This window comes from Cetorhinus maximus, chromosome 25, assembly GCF_964194155.1.
Source record: "Cetorhinus maximus chromosome 25, sCetMax3.hap1.1, whole genome shotgun sequence".
Classification (NCBI taxonomy): Eukaryota; Metazoa; Chordata; class Chondrichthyes; order Lamniformes; family Cetorhinidae; genus Cetorhinus; species Cetorhinus maximus.
This window is the reverse complement of record NC_135903.1, coordinates 29,832,173-29,852,394: the sequence shown is the minus strand read 5'-3', so window position 1 is coordinate 29,852,394 and position 20,222 is coordinate 29,832,173. Positions and strand designations below refer to the sequence as shown.

The 20,222-nt window shown below is 40.6% G+C and overlaps 1 protein-coding gene across 3 annotated transcripts in view; it reads right to left on the bottom strand.

Annotated features, from left to right (window-relative positions):
- Nucleotides 1-20,222, bottom strand: part of mpp3a (MAGUK p55 scaffold protein 3a) — an 89,086-nt gene that overhangs the window by 15,003 nt on the left and 53,861 nt on the right. Inside the window, exons 9-14 of one of the 3 annotated variants that reach the window (XM_078529695.1) lie at nt 18,400-18,474; nt 12,982-13,023; nt 11,991-12,187; nt 9,127-9,191; nt 5,260-5,280; nt 3,144-3,185 (exon numbers count right to left, since the gene is read on the bottom strand). In XM_078529695.1, coding sequence (XP_078385821.1) covers nt 3,144-3,185; nt 5,260-5,280; nt 9,127-9,191; nt 11,991-12,187; nt 12,982-13,023; nt 18,400-18,474 — 442 coding nt within the window. The remainder of the gene's footprint in view (nt 1-3,143; nt 3,186-5,259; nt 5,281-9,126; nt 9,192-11,990; nt 12,188-12,981; nt 13,024-18,399; nt 18,475-20,222) is intronic. The other 2 variants (XM_078529696.1, XM_078529697.1) reach the window with 2 other exon arrangements.

The window sequence follows — 20,222 nt, the reverse complement described above, 5'->3', positions numbered from 1 at the left end:
CCCCTTCTCCCCCCTCCTCAAGTCTCTGACTTTATAAATTCAGACAGTCCTGAGGCTTGACAATTCTTCCGGATCTCATTCTGCCATGTTTGGAGGAATGGTAGTCCCAGTTGCTTTGGGTTGATTTTGTTGGTTTAGCATTGAACTTGTAGTACTCTGTGTTTCCAGTACTTGGTTGTCTTCATTCGATCTGCTTTTTGCGCTCCTTCGAGTTGTGTTTCTCTTTATCAAACAACCCGTCTGCTTTGTTTGGACACCGTGGGTGTGTCCCATTCCTTCTGAAGGGAATGTGCATTCCATTCATTCCTAGAGTGGACTCGGATGTTCTTTTCCCATGGGGTCCGCCATTTTCTTTCTGGATGTTGATGTTTCAAAAATGGAACCTTCTTTTCCACTTGTTGCACAATTTCAGCCAAGTATTTGTTTACTCTCTTATTTTGCAATTCATTTGCAAGCTTATAAATCTTTTCATTCAGTCCAGCGAGTAGTCTGGTGAGTTCAGTTGTCTTTGTTTCAGAGTCCTCTGTGAATTCCTTATGCAGCTCAATAACTTCACCTGGGCATTCAGTTCCTTTCGGAGTCTTTCCTCCATGTCACCGATTGCTCCTTAGATTTTTCTAATTCACTCGTTAGATCATCAATCTGTTTCTTAGAATTTTCCTTTTCTGCTTTCAAAGTCTGGATTTGCTCTTCTATACTGCGCATCTTATCTTTCATGTTCTTCAGATTGGATCGAAATTCAAAAATTTCATCAGTCTTGCTTTGTTCATTCCACATTCAACCAACTGTTTTGATTTATCAGCAACTCCTTCTCCTGTTTCAGGCATTTTTCACAACACTTAATAGAGACACCCGATGCTTGAAGCTCATCAGGTTTTAATTGAAGACCTATCTTTGCTGAATTTGCTTCCACAAGTTTATCATTTAGGCATTTCAAGTCCTGTTTCCTGCGAGCGACACACCAGTGTTCTCATCAGCTTGTGTTTGTCACTAGAAAAATCATCTTTCGTCTGTGAAAGTTGGTCCTCTACACTGAACCGTTTTTCCTTAGTAGATGGGTTTCTTAGCAGAGCCTAGTTCCTCTGTGCTATCTTTCAAGCTCACATTCTGTAATTTTACTCCTGCTAATTGTTTCTGACACTCCTCATGTTCTTTTGTGAGAATGTGTACTTTTTCTCATCATACCATTCTGGATTCTTGATTTTCATTTCTTCATATATATCTTTGGAAATGTAATGTTTTTCCAAGTTTTCTTCCAAATATCCAACCGTTTTCTTCAGCTTTTCAGTCTCTTTCTTGTACCTTTTGGCTTCCTCCTGGAATGAGGAACGTTGCTGAGTCTCCTCTGCCAACTGCTTCTTCAGTTCGTTCAGAGTGACATTAAATTCATTTTGCTTCTCTTCGTAATTTTCCAAAGGAACAAACTTTGACCCGAGGGATCCTTGCAACATGTGAAGGTCCTTCAACAGGTTTTCCTTTTCTTTATGAAGTTCAGTTGCATCATCTTGAGTTTTCTTGTAATTCAACAGAATTTCCTAAAGTTTCATCTGCTGTTCTTCCATTCTGCTGTTCAAGACAGCCTATCATTTCTTCAGGCTGTTGAAGGGTTATGTGCTCCTTTTGCATTTGATCTTGAAGGTCTTTTAGTTGTTCTTTCAACTGTTTTTTTATCTTGTTGACCTCTTGCCAACTCACACTGCGCTTCAGCGCATTGCTTTGTCACGACTTTAGCTCCAGTGCTGCTTTTGCTGAAGTAATTAACATCTTTTTGAGCTCCTCATGTTTACCCATGGCTACATATTGATTCTGTAAAGTGTCTTTTGGGGCTGCAACTTCTTTGACTGCCTTTTCTGCCTGTTGTTGTGCCTGGCAGTGCAGCTGGTTGAGTTTTCCTAACTCCTACTTCAATTTGCCAACTGTGGAGTTGAGGGTCGCTATTTCCTCCTGGTACCTTTGTGTGTTATCTCTGAGATTTGTTTGTTCAGATCTCAAACATCCTGGTTCATCAAAAACTATAGTCTATCGTGTGTTTCCAAAGAAATATACCCAGCTTGGACCTTGCACTTCAAATTGTCCAGTTCAGCTTTGATATGAACATTTCCCGATTTTATTTCTGCTTCTTCTTGCTCTGCCTGCTGCTGCAGGGCTGTTTCCCTGTTGTCCACTACCAGCTGCTGGTACAATTCTGGAAACATCTCTGTGTTTTTGAAAAGGAAATCATTTGAGGCTTCTGCCTTGAGCTTCCCAAAAAGATAGATTCCTGGGACTTCTGGAAAGTTCTGTTCCTCTCTGGCACCCTTGTGTGGTTTGTTGAGGGAATGTCTTTTGCCCTTTTCGTCACTTTGCTGGGGGCTATCTACGTCTTTTTTTAAGCTCTGTGTGGTCCTCAACTTGAAGATTAAAACATTTGTCAAAGGCATTTAACATTTCATCAAAGTTGGCTGAGGACATATCAATGCACTGCATTAGGATGACTTTACTTAAAGGCATATACAATAGGCGTCACTCCCTAGCTGGTGCATGAAGCTCTTTGGTGAAGGCAGTGGAAAGCCACTGACAACTGTGGAATTTGACCCCTGCATGGCTTTACAGAGAGAGGATTAAATGAGAGAAAATAGGGGGAAAAGAAAGAAATGTTATGACAGTATTGATATTAGATTATGCAGGCACTGGTTTAGACCGAGGGACTAAACTAGGGACCATGTAAGTGTTTACCCACAGCACTGAATAAAATATATACGAAAACTAAGAAAAAACACACACTTAATAACAAAATTCTATTTATATTTTTGAATGAGGTTTTATTGTAGATGTGTCAAATGCCTAGGAAAGCAAATATAACCAGAGCCACTGTTTTATGACATTTTAAGAAATTAAATTCTGTTTTCATTACCTGGGATTCTGGAATTTTTCTTAACTTTTAGGGTAATCACATTCAAAGATTCCATTAATTTGCATTTGGACTATGGGTTTATATCATTGTAGATTATAACTGAAGGATCAAATTCCACCTTTGTTTCTGGTTCCAAGATGTTTAATGGTATTTTGGGATGAAACTTGATGGTCTTCCTATGAAAATCATAAATCAGTGGTCTTGATTTTAAAAGATGCGTCAGATAGTTTAGCAGAATCTAGATTCTCACCTATGTACAGCCCATTCAAATACCCATCACAATCACAGTCCTCTGAAGAGACAGGGAAGCAGTAAATAGAAGGAGAACGAATGATAAAGGTCAGAAAGCAGAAAGGTTTTCTCGTGAAAATCTATCAGTGTTTGACAACATCAAATCAATAGCAATTACACATCAGTCATATACAAGGGTCAAATATAGGGAAACATTGCAGGGTGAATACGTCGCAACTCGTATTTCCTGGAGCTGTTCAGCCTTGAACTGAACAGTAAATCCTGGAGTAGTTTTAATGTGTCTTGTTATGATTTTACAGATAGAGTAGTGATGAGAATGGATTAGTGGCTAAATCTGGTTAATCTTTTCATTATCTACTTGATCACTAGACAGTTAATAAGTTATCAAGTTGGCATTGGAAATTTTAATCTGCTGGAATGGTTAATAATTTTCAATACAGTTAATGAATGCAATTTCAATTTTTGAAAACAGTTCTCTGTGAGGTTAATTTGTCACAATTCCAAGATATATGAAATTTCCTTTTTAACCATAATTCATTTCAGATACGAGCAGTATCCATGTATCTTAATTAATAAACACTGTTACCATTTGTCTTAGATAATACAGGCAAGACATGAATGTTCCTTTATGTCACTTAGCAAGTTGCTTTGATCAGGAATGCACTGCCAGAAAGGCTGTTAGAAGCAGATGCAATAGTAACATTCAAAAGAGAACTGGATATGTACTTGAAGAGAAAAGATATTATGACCTATGGGGTAACAGCAGGGCTAGCTGAAAAATTGGATGGTTCTGCCAAAGAACTAGGATAGACAGCCTTCTTCTATGCTGTATCATTCTATGATTCCATGAATCATTAACCAGAGCTATTATGAGTACTGCTGTGGTTGGATTAGATCCAGGATTTTAATTGGGAGGTGGATAGAATGAGAGGAGAGCAAGACAGGAAGAGTGACTGGGATGGAGAGAAAAGTGACAAGAACCACATGGAGATGGCGTAGTGGTTGAGGGGTGATGAGAGAGGAAACAAAATAAAAGGCACTGTAGGAAAGAATAAAGGAAAAAACAGAGATAAAGGATAAGAATATCAAGAAGAAGGGATGGGAAAGTAATGCAAATTAAAATGTTGCAATTATAAAAATATGTTTTGTATGCGCTGAGCATAATTCATCTCTTGCTCATTCCTATAATTGATCTTTGTATTAGAATATCACAACAGTTTAATGGTTGCCATTTTTGGCGCACTCCCACTTGGGTATTAAAGCAAGTAATAGCTGGAAAATTCAGTCTCATCATGATTTGGGAACATTGATGAATTAATGCCAAAAACAGAGCTTTTCATAGGATCTATCACAAAATGAAGGGCCTCAAGCAGATTAAAGCAGCCAGCTCCCCCCACATGAATCTATCTATCTCATTGCAATATAACGCCTGGAGGAAACTCCACTGTACTGATCTTGATTCAAAGGTCCAGTCTCATTAACAATTTTTGGCTTGTAAATCAATGTCCTATTTTACAAATGGCAAAATGCCATTGCTTCTGAGAGAAGAATGCAGTTAAATAATATCAAAGGCAGCTATGGTGATTCTTATGGTAAATATTCTTTCGACTAGCTCAAAAATAAGAATGAAATAACAACCGTCTATAGAATAGATTTTTAAACTTTTTAGACGAAGCTTTAAAAGGAATTCAGCTTTGATCAACCAGCAACAACCTGGTTGTTTTCTCAGTAACATAGATTTGTTATGAGACCTTTGAAATGATACATTTTCTGTTGCAAGTCAGAAATTAAGCAGTTTTGTATAACCTAAGTCAATTTCACACCTTCATATGGAAGAAAAGTGAAGCAGTGTTTCTATGTTACTCAATATTTAAGACTATTCTGTTTTTAACACATGAATTTTAATTTAAAATATTACAGTTCATGCCTTAATTTTTGTGGCTTAATCCATCTGTAATCTTCTTGAGTTACTTAGAAATTTAAAATATTAATATATGAAACATTAATATATGAAATATTAATATATGAAGACCTCTAAATATTAACAGTATTGAAGATTTACAACCATTACTGTATAAATTTGCATGTGATTTAGAAGACAACATAATGCCCACCTTTCTCACAGCTTTGATCATCTGAGGATAGCATTAATGGGAAAAAAGAGAAAATATTGAAGAATTTCAAATCTGCCAGTAAAAGTTAATCTGGTTTATTGGGTTAGACAGGATACCAAATTTATTCCAACAGTAATTTCCTTTTCAATCAAAACAGAGAGGCTTTCCATTATGGTGGAAATGGCAGATGAGACCGGAAACCCTAAGTCTCAATCCCAAAAGCAGCATTTCCATTTTCATAGGGGCGGAAACTGGAGTCGGGCTAAGATTCATGCATGTGTGGGTATTTAAATCATCAGCTGCCTCCACTGAAGTGGGATTTGGTGGACCAGGAGTGTGAAACCGGGCAAGTGCAGATTAAATCAGGTAAGAGCTGGTCTGAACTTGGTAGAATCGTTTGGATAGCCAGTGTACACCTTTGGGTATGGCCCCAGGATACCTCTGGGTGAGGCAAGGCATCCTTTGGGAGAGGTAAATCACCCTTTGGGAAAGTTAAAGCACCCTTTGCAATTGTTAAAAGTAGACATGATGGTGAGGAAAAAGTGCATAAACACACTGGAACTGTCAAAGCTGCCAAAGAACTATCAAAACTGTCAAAGAACTGTCAAAGAATTGCCAAACCCATTGGAACTAGTGGATACTGTGTGAGTTAGAATGGAAGGGGTAAGGGCAAAGGGTGGTGGCATGGGTTGGCATGAGTTGGCACTAAGTTGGCATAGGGGCTATAAAGGGCCATGGGGATGTGGGGGGCATGGGGGTATGAGGGGCAATGGGGAATGGATAAAGGGGTATGAGTTGGCATAGGAAGCATGAAGGGCCATGGGCGATTGGTGGGGGGCATGAAGTGGCATAGGTTAACATGGATGGGGCATGGGGAATGTGTGTGTGTGTATGTGTTTGGGGGTGGGGGGGGGTGGTGTTGCTGGGGGGGGTTGTGGTGAGTGCTGTTTTTTTGCTTTAATCTTTTTTCATTGAATTCAACAAAGTGGCAGAGCACAGAGGCAGGCCTTTTAGCTAGTCCACTTCCGCGCCCGGCAGCCTCAGCACTCGTTCCGAGGGTGGAGGGCCCGACTTCTAATCCGCGCCCCCCCCACACCCCCACCCCACCACCACTCCCACCAGAACGAAATCAGAGCAGGTCACCATTTTTAAAGGTCAGGCTTGCAGAGTCGAGAATTCTCATATCACTGCACACTGGACACGGGAGCAGAAATCTGGGCCTCAATTACCTGCCTTAAATAAACAGGAGGTCAATCAGCCTCTGTAACAAGAGCAATAGCTGATATTTGGTCTGTCTACATCGTCGTTGGATTCGGACCTATTCTGATGAACGGTATGTACCCAAACCTCATAATCTGTTTTTCCACTTTACAGATGCTGACTGATCTGATATGCATTTCTAACAACCTCTCCTGTATTTTCAGATTCGCAGTATTCGCTGTTTTCCCTTTTAATTTCTTCGATCGAGAGGAGAAAATATTTCACCCAGAGTGTTGTCAGAATCTGGAATCCTCGACCTGAAAAGGTGGCGGAAGCTAATTCCATAAATCGTTTAAAAAAGGGAGTTGGACAGGCATTTGGGAATGAGGAACTTCTGGGGTTACAGCCACAAAGCAGGGATGCTGGACTAAACACGACTGCTCGCCCGAAGAGCCAGCACAGGCACGATGGGCTGAATGGCCTCCTTCCGTGTTTGGAAATTTTCGTGATTCAGTGGGATGGATTTGATGCAGCCGGCCGCAGCGGAAACCTGGCAGTAGGGCCCACGTAATCATGGGAGAGGCTCCGCGCTCGCCTCCTTGACTTATCGAAGGGCGGAAGACATGGGATTCACAGCCACTGGCGGTGGGATGTCAATTAACAAGCCAACTGAAAGCCGTTATCTCTGAGCCCACTGCAATTTAGTGGCGGCCCAGGGGTGAAAAGGGGCTGCATGGCTTTCCCGCACCCTTGGAAGGGCGCTGCTGGATTTTCCAGTGGCGTCCTGGGGGCTCCCTCACAGTCAGGCACTCTGTGCCTGCTGAGGGGCCTGGCATCAGAAAGGGGAGGGGTTGCTAAGAGCCATACCGCTGCCCTTGCCTCAGGTACCCCTGCTCCCCCATGACCCCCACCTCGCAATTCACATCCTGCCTCACTCACCTTTGGTTTGGGATCCCACGATGACCCTGGACCTCTGGTGGGTGCATTGCCACCAGCTGAGTAGCTGCCAGCCTTTGATTGGCCAGCAGCTTTTGCAGTTGGGGCTTCTGCCAACGGGAACCTCAATCGTGGTGAAGGCCACTTAAGCGCCTGAAAGGCACTGGATTCCAGTGGGCCTCCAACACGAATCTGCAGATTCTCCAACCTGTGGGTGAGACCCCTGTTGGTCTGACAGAATTCCAGCCTATGTTTTGCTATGCCAAATGCTGGTCACGTTTACGAATGATCTATTCTTGGTGGTTTTAGCTGAAACAATGAATAATGGCAATTATCACAACTGAATCCAATTCCATCCCTACCTGAAGCCTATACCCAAGCACTTCCAGCAGAGGTGGGTAACTGCAGTGGCAGGCTTGGCTGTATTTTTATTCCTAACTTGAGGCCAATGACATCAATTGTGTTTCCCAGATGTCACCTGACAGATCAGCTAACTCAACACAGACTAGTAACTAAGCCTACAATGTTCTTGGTCTAGATTGCTCACTATCTTAATTAGCAGAGGTATTGTAGGCATAATTCATCTTTATTTTTGTAAAATCAGTCCTATGCAATGATTTAGGTCCCCCTTTTATGAACTTTCTATGTACTCCAGACAGTAGTAACAGCAAATAACTCAATAATACATGTTGATGAAGGCCAGAGCTGCCTCCTTGAAATAATTAATGGCTGCTGTGAATAAATAGAATACACTCATCTTGAAACTAGGTAAATAAGTTTGGGTGGATACCAGAAAAATGCCTTTGTACAAAATAAGGATTATTCAGAACAGTGCACTTTCCATCAATACATTTCGAAACAAGTTTGAAATGATGCTTGTAGTGTCTTCTATACCTTTGTTAAAATGAAAATGCTGACAATGTTTTGATTATGTTCTTCTTACCTTTGTCATCCTTACAGGATACATGCGGCCGCACACTGAGGTAAGCACATTGAGGTAAGTAGGTCTCAGGAGCCGCATCATTGCTGTTCTGCCCTGCGATTTTTGCAGAAGCCAGAAAACAGCACTTAAATGAAACAACTAATTTCCATCCAGCACACCAGTTGAGACTCAAAGAGCTCCCCCAAATGAGGCAGGCATGTTTAAATCACAGACACTGCTGGGACATTAAGGGGGAGATTACCATTAAGTGGTAATGTCACTGGACTAGTAACCCAGAAGCCCAGGCTAATGTTCTAGGGTCAAGGGTACAAATCCCACCACGGCAGCAGGTAGAATTTGAATTCAAGTAATAATCTGGAATTGAAAAGCTGGTCTCAGTAATGGTGACCATGAAACCATTGTCGATTATCATTTAAAAAACCCATCTGGCTCACAAATGCCCTTTAGGGAAGGAAATCTGCTGTCCTTACCTGGACTGGCCTACATGTGACTCCAGACCCACAACAATGCAGCTGACTCTTAACTACCCTCTACAATGGTGTAGCAAGCTACTCAGTTCAAGGGCAATTAGGGATGGGCAACAAATGCTGGCCTTGCCAGCAATGCCCACATTCCATGAAAGAATGAAAAAAAACTCAAACTTGAGAACATGGCTGCTTCAGCAACTGGGATTGATATACAGGAACCTTAACATTTCAACCCTGCACAAGATGGCGTTAGAACTTATATAGTTAAAGTATGGACAGCAGAAAACAAAATGGAAGTAAGTTTATTTGCTGCCTCCTTACAAGATGACCTTTTACTGCTTTTCTCTTGTTCCAAATTAGCGTTTTTTCGCCTGTAGGCAAGTCGTCTGAAAACAAAAGAGAGAATTTTAAAGAGAAGGTATTTTATCAACATCGTCAAGTTATACCAAGGAAAGAGATATCTATGAGAACTGGGGTTTGTTAGTACTCACATATTTTAAGCTGTATATCTACTATTCTGGGATTGTTTGTCTAGAAAGTGTTCTTGTGGATACTCCAATGGTTTAGTTTGGAAATACATCATTCAATACCATGTCAAGCCATATAGTCCAGGAAGATATAGGGCCGCATTTTCGCCCCGAGTCGGGAGATTTCCTGACTCCGCAAACCTGACTCAGGACAAAGTGTCCCGAACAGTCAGGTTTTCATTCTGTGGGGGTGGGTGCTGACTGGAGTCGAGCCTGTCACGCCTGGAAAGAGTTCAGAGATAACAACAGGGCTACCAGTTGCTGAGGCAGGCTGCTTAAAAGGCCCGCCTCAGTGCTCTGAGACTTCGTTCCTGTTCTAAAAAGAAAGTAAAACAAAAAATAGCCCTTAGTCTTCACACCTCACAACCCCTCACCCCTACACACTCCTCATGCTCCATCTGTGTCAACTCATGACACCTCATGCCCCCCACCCACCCCTCATGGCCCCGCATACCCTCCATGTCAACTTATGTCCTTCTACCTCCCAATCTCCCCCCCTTATCCTACATGCCAACTTTGTGCCAACTCATACCAACCTATAACCCCTAGCTCGTCCCCATAGCCCTTTATAGCCCCTATGCCAACTTAGTAGCAACTCATGTCAACCTATGCCCCCCACCTACCACATTTTCCCTTACACCCTCCATGCCAACCCACCCAGTATGGTGAGATGAAGCATAAGTAAAGTTCTATCACAATCTTCACTATATTTAAAAAAAACTCTCATTGATAAAAGCCTATTCAATACATTTAAACCCCTAAAAGTATTTGATCCTCTATAAAAACAAAAATGTGTATTCCACATCAAGTACACTATCTCTTATCACCACTTGGAGCTTTCAATCAAACTGTGAACCCACCAACCAAAATTTGGACTCAAAACATTAACTCTGCTTCTCTCTCCACAGATGCTGTCCAACCTGTTCAGTTTTTCCAGCATTTTCTGTTTTTGTTACATTACAATTGCCTCTGATTTAGGGAAGGGAAAAATATTCTCACCTTATTGAAAAAAAACCTACTGCATGTGCTTAGATGTAAGTACGAATAGGATTGGCCTTTGTTGTCTCATTGCCGGCACTAACTCTCCAGACTCACATATGAACAGTCGGCCAAACTAACAAGGTAATTACCAACTCTGTACTCATACTACAACATAAGTCAGTATATGTTCATTTTCTGCAGTGACCTCTTGAATGAAATTCCAACTTCTGGGGCAGAATTTTACAGCCCCGTTGTGGTGGGTGCGGGGCAGAAAATGCGGCGAGCTGTTCATAAGACCATTGACTTAGGCAGGACCAGAAGATTCGACCGGCAGTAAGATTCATAAAGTTCAACCCTGGCATTCTGGAGGTAGTATGACATGGTTAGTCATTACTTCATTGCAATGGAATGGTATAGCTGACAGTGCTCAGTCTCAGCAACTTCTAGCAACTTCACATGTGCGTTTAAGTGCACAAATCAGGAAGTTGCTGAGATGCCTGTCTCCACCAGAAGCTGCATGATACTGAGAGTGTCACTTTTCAAATACATTGAGCAATTTGATGTTCAGGTACTTATCTGATGTGTACATACTAAACTCCAGAAAAAGTTATGGCTTTCCATTCCAGTCTAAATTCCCATTTTAGCAGTGTGGCAAATCTTAATTACTGCCAAACATCCCTTCTGGCATAATAATTAACAAGTGTGGAGTCTCAATCCTTCTGATTTTATTTATTGTTGTACTTTTAAAAAATTAAAATCTTTAAATATTTTTCTTTCTTTTTCTTTCTGTCTCTTTTATTTCTCTCCCTTAATCCAATCTCTCTTTCTTTTATTTTAATTCCTGTACCTGATCTGACATTGAATTCAATATTCTAACTTAGACTCCCTGGTTCCCACCCTGCACTGCTAATGATTCTTCATCTGATTGTTTAAGGAGACACATAATTGCTTGTCTTGTTCACACTCATTTGAGGTTCCCTGTAGAGCGTGTTGTGATCTTCCAATGGTTGACTGAGAGGAACCTTTAGTGAAAAAGCCCATCAAAAGCAGTGGAGAAGTGTAAGTATAACAAATGAAATATCTGGCTCTATGGTTTCTCATAGGCAAACCCCATACAATAATTTTATGGTGGAAAATATGGGAACAAAGAAGCACTAAGAGATATCATTAACTTTGATTATACCTCTAAAGGCAAGTAGGAATGTGCAGTATTTCCAAATAATTAAGTTATAATGTAATATCACATTTGAAGCCTGAATGAAATAACCAACATCTGAGATTTGCAATTGTTCCAGAGGCATCAATTTTAGTTGCATATTTAACATATCAACATTTTACAAGGCAATCATTCCTGATTATTAGGAGATTGAAGCTACATGGAGGGTGTTCAACTTTAACTCCAGCACAGTATTAGTTAGCAGAAGGAACAATTGAGGTGTGTTGGATAATGTCTGTGTTGTATTGTTAGTGAAGCAGGACTTTTGTTATTTGAGAACAAGCCAAATATAAGCAGATAACGTCAAGAGACAATCAGCCTTCAGTCTTCAACTTGCCATGTCACTGAATATCCATTGCTCAGCCACTTAATTTGAAACGTAAACTGGACAATGTTAATTGTGATTTCTAACCCACCCTTGACCTATAAGCCACTAAGAACAAATACATGCAGGTACCTACTTTTCTTGAAACTTTTTTGATGGAATAAGGCCGGCCCGGAGGTTTGCATCCCCCACACGCTTTGCTTGCCACCACACAGAATCATCCTGGCTCACAACCTGAAGTATGTCCCCTTTCCTGAAGGGTAACCCTGCTTCCTTACATGGAATCGCTTTATCCTCACTTGGGTCATAGTCAAACAAGGCTCTCACGTGAACCTATGGAAAAAAAAACATAATTAATTTAGAACCAATTGTCTAATAATGCTGTTGTGGATTTCCCAGGTAACCTATTCTGCAAATCTGTTGTTCTTTTAAAGTGAAAAAGGATTGTCTGAATTTATAATTTATTCATTTTTAACTTGTGTCCCCTGGCATTCAAAGCATTCACCATTGTGAACAAAATTTTTTCATTACCATGAATACTTCCATTAGGACACCTCAGTGACTTTTATCTTGCCAAAGAAGCCCAGGTTCCTTAATGATTACTTCACTTTCTGATACCTGAAGTAATACTCATTTCTCACCTTTGTACCCTGGCAAGAATAATATCCTTCCTATGATTAGGTGACCAGAACAACTTACAATGCTCCAGATGGATCTAACACCTTATAAAACAATATAACCTATTTTGATTTTCACTCTGCAAAAGGAACCCAACATATTGTTTGCTATTTTCCCCATGTTGACAGTTTTGCATGCTTGTACACTATGATTCCTTGATCACTTTGCTGACCAGCATGCATCACTATTGTTTCATTTAACCCTTACTATCTTTTGTTGAGTGCCTTGCCCCATACCACTTAACCATATTAAATTGCAAATGCCACCAACTGGCCCCTGTTTCCTAAAAAGGTTTAAAATAGTAAGGCCTCCAACATCAAACCCTGGGGTGCCTCATTAATAATCTCTTTCTAGCCTGAAGAGTCCCATTTAAGGCTATCTTGTTTCCTAATTTTGAGCCTATTATTTAATCAGCAGCATACTTTACCTCCTATTCCGTGGCTCCTTACCTTAGCCCTTAATCGTCGACGTGGAGCCTTGTGTAAAGCTTTCTGAAAATCCAAGTATAAAATATCAACTTATATTGCTGCTGTACTTGAATCTTCTTGCATCTCTGTTCACAATCAAGAGAATTATCTTACGACTTTATGTTATTTGACTATAATTTCAGTTAGCATCAGTATTATCTTGATGTGTAGTCTCGTACAGAGAGTCCTGCTTCACATGCCTTCAACTAGCTCTCTTCACTGAGTAATTCATCTGATCCCCAACAAAAAACTTAAGCTCAGTCTTCTGAGTTCACAGAACGCAGAATTCAGCTCCACAACTAACTATATTTGGTATGATTGAACCACAGATCAACTTCTGGTTTTTCACTTCCTGCACGTGCTCAACATCTTTTACCATTGTTTTCTGTTCATTGCCTAAATTTGACCTCTTCCCTTCCATTCTACATTCAGAAGATAAGAGATCAGAAGCATTCAACATGGTACAGCAAGGCTTGAACTTGTCACACACTGCGATACCAGCTAGGTCATTCATAGCTATGACAATAATACAATGCAGTAGCATAAAGTTTCAAATTTTGAGGTTAATCAGCCCCTTTCCAGTTGGACAAACATAAAGTGGTAGCAAGAATCAAAACAGAGTTTGTGGAAAACTACCCAACTAGTAATGTTATAAAATCTACAGTAGCAATTAACTGCAACAGTAAATCTGATTGGTCTATCACAATATTGAAACTAATAAAAGCCCTGGTTCTCCTGACAACTCATTTGATAAATTCTTCCCAGGGCATGGAGGGTATATAGATCAGGATTCTAGGTTTATGACCACAGCCAAACAGCAGTGGGTCATCACAGCTGGTTTCAATCCCCTGGATTAAAGATGAGAAAATAAAAGCAGCTGGGGTTCCTAAGATTACTCATGAACCATTAAACCCCGCTGGCAAGTGTGCAGGTATGGGCATCAGGTAAAAATACCATTGGACTTGGCTGTGATTTCTACATAATAAATATTCAGTTGACAACCACTGTGTAGATTTGGGCATGAGGAATGAGTATTTGAATGATGTATCAAAGAGCACCAAACGCCTACTAAGCCTTACCTCAGCACTGGTCAACATCTTCAGGAGCATAATGGAGAAATCCTGGCAACAATGTTTTAAAATAACATTAATGCTGATTAATATGTGGTGTGTATTATCATAATAACAAACTTCTGCATTTCTGTGAAATGTTAAATAGCAGATAGCCCTGTGTCTGAAGATGATAGTAGCAAAATAACTTATGAATGCTGCTTGAGTCTTGAAAAAATTTGTTCTATACATGATAAGCTTTCATAGGTTGAAAGGAGCTAGATTAGATAGCATTTAGACAATCGCAACTACTTGCCTTTGACTTGACATGAACACATAATGAACAATTAGTATTATAGTGCTAGAATGAATTGGTCAATGAGATGTAAGCATCAGTCTGTACTGGACTGATTTATTTTATTGAGAAACCAAGGTAAGGTAGCGAGGTCCACAGCACAGGACACCATCAATCTTGAAAAAGAGAAATAGAGCAAATCGAGAAGCAGCAATTAGATGATGTCAAGCTTAAGTCTTAAAAGCCTAATGATTATAGGAGAAAGAAAAGACTGATGAATGTCAGGAATTCCACAGTTTTGAGGGTGTGGAAAAGAGCGTTCTAAGCTTAGAGACTATGCATTGATTCTTGACTTCAAGGTAATGAGGACATAATGAAGAGGAAGAGTATGCAACACTAAGAGCAGGTTCGATGTTAGGCTACTTTTCATTCCCTAGAGAGTTGTGAACCTCTGAAATGTATTGCAGGGTTACGCAGTTTGTGCTGAATCTCTGACTGCCTCTAAAAGGGAAGTGGGCCAGTTTTTGACTGAGGGGGAGATAGAATCACTTAAAAAGCAACTGGATTAACAGTTAATGTACACACAGTTAATGTGGTCTCCTGTTTGGTTTCAATTGCCTGGGAGAGCCTGAGAAAAAATTTTGAGTTATTTTCTTCTCTAACTGATCCCTTTTTTCTGCCTCCTGATTGCAGCGGTGTAGAAGGGTAACATCAGAAAGTGTCTATTCATGATGTTCCAGGCTTCATGCGTATGGGACAAGTTCAATGCATTCAGAAATGCATAATCTGATCAAGCAGAGTCAGCATGGCTTCATGAAGGGGAAATCATGCCTGGCAAATTTATTAGAATTCTTTGAGGAGGTAATAAGCAGGATAGATAAAGGGGAACCAGTAGATGTAATATACTTGGCTTTCCAAAAGGCGTTGGATAAGGTACCACATATAAGGCTACTTAATAAGATAAGAGCCCATGAAGTTGCGGTAGTATATTAGCATGGATAGAGGATTGGCTAACTAATAGACGACAGAGTTGGAATCTGGGGGGGCATTTTCAGGATGGCAACCTGTAACTAGTGGAGTGCCACAGGGATCAGTGCTGGGGCCACAATTATTTATAATATATATTAATGACTTGGGTGAGGGAAATGAATGTACTATCGCCAAGTTTGCAGATGACACAAAAATGGGTGGGAAAGCAAGTGGTGAGGATGACATAAAGAGTCTACAGAGGGATATAGACAGGTTAAGTGAGTGGGCAAAAATGTGGCAGGTGGAATATAGTGTGGGGAAGTGTGATGTTTTGCACTTTGGTAGGAACAATAGGGGAGCTGAATATTATTTAAATGGAGAAAGACTGAAAAAAGCAGCAGCACAGAGGGATTTGGGGGTCCTCGTACATGAATCCCAAAAAGCTAGCATACAAGTTCAGCAGGTGATAGGTAAGGCAAATGGAAAATTGGCCTTTATTTCAAAGGAAATGGAGTATAAATATAGGGAAGTCTTGCTAAAACTATACAAGGCAGTAGTTAGACCACACCTAGAACACTGTGAACAGTTTTGGTCCCCTTAGCTAAGGAAAGATATACTGGCATTGGAGGCAGTCCAGAGAAGGTTCACTAGGTTGATCCCGGGGATGGAGGGATTTTCTTATGAGGAGAGGTTGAGTCGGTTGGGCCTATACTCATTGGAGTTTAGGAGAATGAGAGGTGACCTTATTGAAACATCTAAGATTCTTAGAGGGCATGACAGGGTAGGTGCTGAGAGGTTCTCATTGTGGGAGAGTCTAGGACCAGAGGGCATAATCTCAGAGTAAGGGATTGCCCATTTAAAACAGAGATGAGGAGGAACTTTTTCCCTCAGAGGGTAGTCAATCTGTGGAATTCTTTACTGCAGAGGGCTGTAGAGGCTGGGTCATTAAGTATATTCAAGGCTGAGATAGACAGATTTTTAATCGGTAAGGGAATCAAGGGTTATGGGGACAAGGCAGGAAAGTGGAGTTAAGAATTATCAGATCAGCCATGACCTCATTGAATGGTGGAGCAGACTTGATGGGCCGAATGGCCTACTTTTGCTCCTACGTCTTATGGTCAATGCACCTACTGATCTTCTGTCCATCATTTTCACATGTTTATGTGTGGAACGAAATATTTTGGAGGAGTGTGGGTCATAATTATATTGATGAAATAGAGAAAGACAGCAAAGATTGAAATGGGGGAAGAGGTTGGAGGCTAAAGATAAGAAAGAGGTCATCTATCAGATAAGCTTTTTTCTTGCAGTCTACTCAGGAGGGTCAGAAGGCCTTTAGAACAACCTCTTCAGGCATGGATGTAGGTTAGAACCCTGGGAGAGATGAGCTTAATAGAAAGTTCGGAATTATTTAGGAAAAAATACATAGCATGAAAGAGAAATAAATCATCTTGGAGCCAGCGGTGGGGTCGGGGGGGGATGAAAATACCATTTGTGATCAGGGGAGATGATGGAGGTCAATAATAATAATAAAAGCTGAAGATGAAACCAACATAATAAGAGCTTTTAGCTGTTGGCTAGACTTAGTAGAGACACAAAAAATCTTTGTAGGCTTGAAAGAAGTAAGAATTTCATCAGCCCTTTAAAGATCACAGAGATTGAAATGTGGCTACTGAGCCACTGCATCATGAAAAGATTACCGATTGTACATCCTCACTGTGATCAGTCCAGAGGAAGTTGGTGACGGGAATTATCTGGGTAGAAAATAGATAGGCTCGGATTGTGAGTGGAATTGCTCATTTCAAGGAAGAAGGAAGAGAGTGAAAGTGAAGACACTTTTGTGTTAATTGAAAAAGAATCCCAGGATGAGCTGCCAGCCACAACACAGATAAGACAATATAGGAAAGTAAGGGATGGTGTAGGACAGGAATAAGTTCAGAAACATACATTTTGAGACAAAGAGAGATACAATCAGGACCAGAGATCAATTACTGCAGTCCAGAAAGCAAAGGTTCAACAGACCCAGTTGAGATAAAACTTGATATCAGTGACAGGGTAGTTATAGTGCAGCAGAGAGATCCTTCACCAATATTTCCTGGAGGAAAATAGTAGGGTCTGAAAAGCCCAGTCTTTGGAAAAACTAACAATTGCACCATCAGAATGGAAAATGCGTGGAAAAGAAATTCATCAAAATGATAAGATACATCTTCGGTGGGGGTGGGGCGTGAATGAGGAAATAATTGTTTAAGAGACAGAAAGGCAACTACTGGAGCTTCATTATCTAAAGATACATTTATCAGCTTTAACATTAGAATTTCATGCCACATGAATAGAAATCAAGTTTCGCTAGGGTGTTTTTGACTGATGAAAAGGCTAAATGAGATGAGGAGTTTTTGAAGTAGGCACATTGAAACTGAGATGCAGTACGATCTCTGCTGGAAAGGGATGCATGAGATATCAACCTTCCAGGCCAGCTGGGATACTTCAGTACCACAGGTGGAAGGATGATAAGGAAAGGGTTCAGTTAGTAAAGCCAATGGTTGGTCACTAGAGGAAGGAGACATGTATCTTAGTGACATTTTCTGAAAGGCACCAATTATTCTGAGAACATAAAAACATTTTGTTAGGAAATACTCATTAAGCCCAACAAGCTCACCCACTTCTGATAATTTAAACCCAACTTACTCTCCTTCTCACCATACCCTCGAGTCCCCGTTCTCCGATAACATATTATTGAACTATTGGTGACATAAGTTCCTGATATTTCACTTGTGTCCCTTGGTATTTGAATTATCTTCCCCCATAGTGAACAATGTATCCGGATGAACTTTGTTAATTCCCTTTCTTATTGAGAAAACCTCCATTAGGTCATCTTTTTACTTTCTCATTTCTTTGGTTATTGGACAAATAGTCAATTATTGGCCCATTCAAGTTGAATATATGTGTCCTTGTGACAGTTCACTGCTCAAATAATCTTTTTCAAAAGCTTTGGTTAGGCTATTAACACTGCAGCTTCACCTACCAGGTTAATAAAACACAGCATCTGTTATTACTACTTCAGCAAGTGCATGAATCACAGACTCTCCTTACCTTACTTTCATTAAGCTGATCCTCTTCTTTGACGGCTGGGATTAGCTTTAAGGTTATTGACCCCTGACACTGGGCCTGCATAGATAAAATGTAAAAGTGTCAAACCATTACTGTAACTTCGGTTAAAATTAGGTCACATTCAAAATTTTGCAAAAATTTACAAAGGATTCCAGACTCTTTTTTGATTATGCTGTTAGATTATGTCCAGGAATGGTTTAAAACAATAAGACAACATACTCCTTGTCAGTTACGTACTATCTACGATCTTTATGCTACTGATGTTCTTATATGTCCATTATGTCCATATATGTGCTTGTACATGAAGTTTGCTCATGTGAAAGCATGAGAGAAGGTGCCAAAAAGATTTATAAGAATTGACCCAGGGAAGAGGAACTTCAGTTACATGAATAGATTGGAGAAGCTGGGGCTGTTCTCCTTGGAGAAGAGAATTAAGATCAAGAGGAGATTTGATAGAGGCGTTCAAAATCATGAATGGTCCAGACAGAGTAGATAGGAAGAAATTGTTCCCATTGGTGGAAGGGTTGAGGGCCAGAGGATGATTTAAGGTAATTGGCCAAAGAAGCTAAGACAACATGAGGAAAAGTTTGTTTATGCAGCAAATGGTTAGGATCTGGAATGCACTGAGAATGTGGTGGAGGAAGATTCAATCATGGGTTTCAAAAGGGAAATGGATAATTATCTGAAGAGAAAAAATTTGCAGGGCTACAGGAAAAAGGCAGAAGAGTGGAACCGGATGAGTTGTTCTTGCAGAGAACTGGCTTAGACATGAAGGGCCAAATGGCCTCCTTAACTGCTGTAACCATCCTATGATTCTATAATTCTATGATTCTATGACATTTCACCCTTATGGAATGTAAATTAATGATGTGACATTATCAACAGTTTTTTCATCAACACCTAATTGTTATTTTTACAATTTCAAAGAAGGTATTACCACATAAAAATAGATTAAGCCACTGTCAATATGGTGGAGAAAGGAATTTGCAACAAGGAATTTAAGCATTCACAGCTAAATTCATTTTCAATGTTATATGCAAGTGATCTATCATATAAATTTTGTATATTCAATTCTAGCACTTCATTTGAGATTTGAGATATTTTAATAAAAAGTTAAGGCACTATACTGCTTTTTTTTAATCCTCCTGTCTGATTATTGTGCAATTGCTTTGCTCAGTGGTACCATTTCCACTGTGAAAAGCAGTAACTATTGGTTTCCTCCAGATAAAGGGCGGAATTGTTCCAGATTTGCACTAAGTGTGGTAGCGGGCGGGTAAAACGGCGTTTTACCCACTGGACGCAATGGCGGCTTTTCACGCCATCTCGTCCCAAATCCACCGCATTAATTATGCATTCCCGGGAAACACGTTTCCAAGGCGGGTGGGCCCTCATTCGTCCGCCAAGCCATCACCTCGCCACCTCATCACGCCAGGCGCCATATTTAAAGTCCAGCCGCGTGCACACATCTCTGTGCTTCCAGCCCAGGGCTGGTTCAGGGAAGACTGCAGCCCCCTAGGTTCAATGACGCATCCCTTGAGCGCCTTTTGGATGCAGTGGAAGCTCGCTGTGATGTCCTCTACCGCCCGCTCTGTCTGCAAGATGGACAGCAACCTCACTAATCTGGCTTGGGAGCCGGTGGCAGTGCAAAAGAGGACAGCCACCCAGTGCCGCTACAGGATGAATGGTCTCATCCGTTCCACCAGGGTAATTCATCACTCTCAACTCACACACTCACAACTCCATCACGCATTCTCACACACACCCTCACATCTCCATCAGACTCATATCCTCTCGAGCTCACGTCC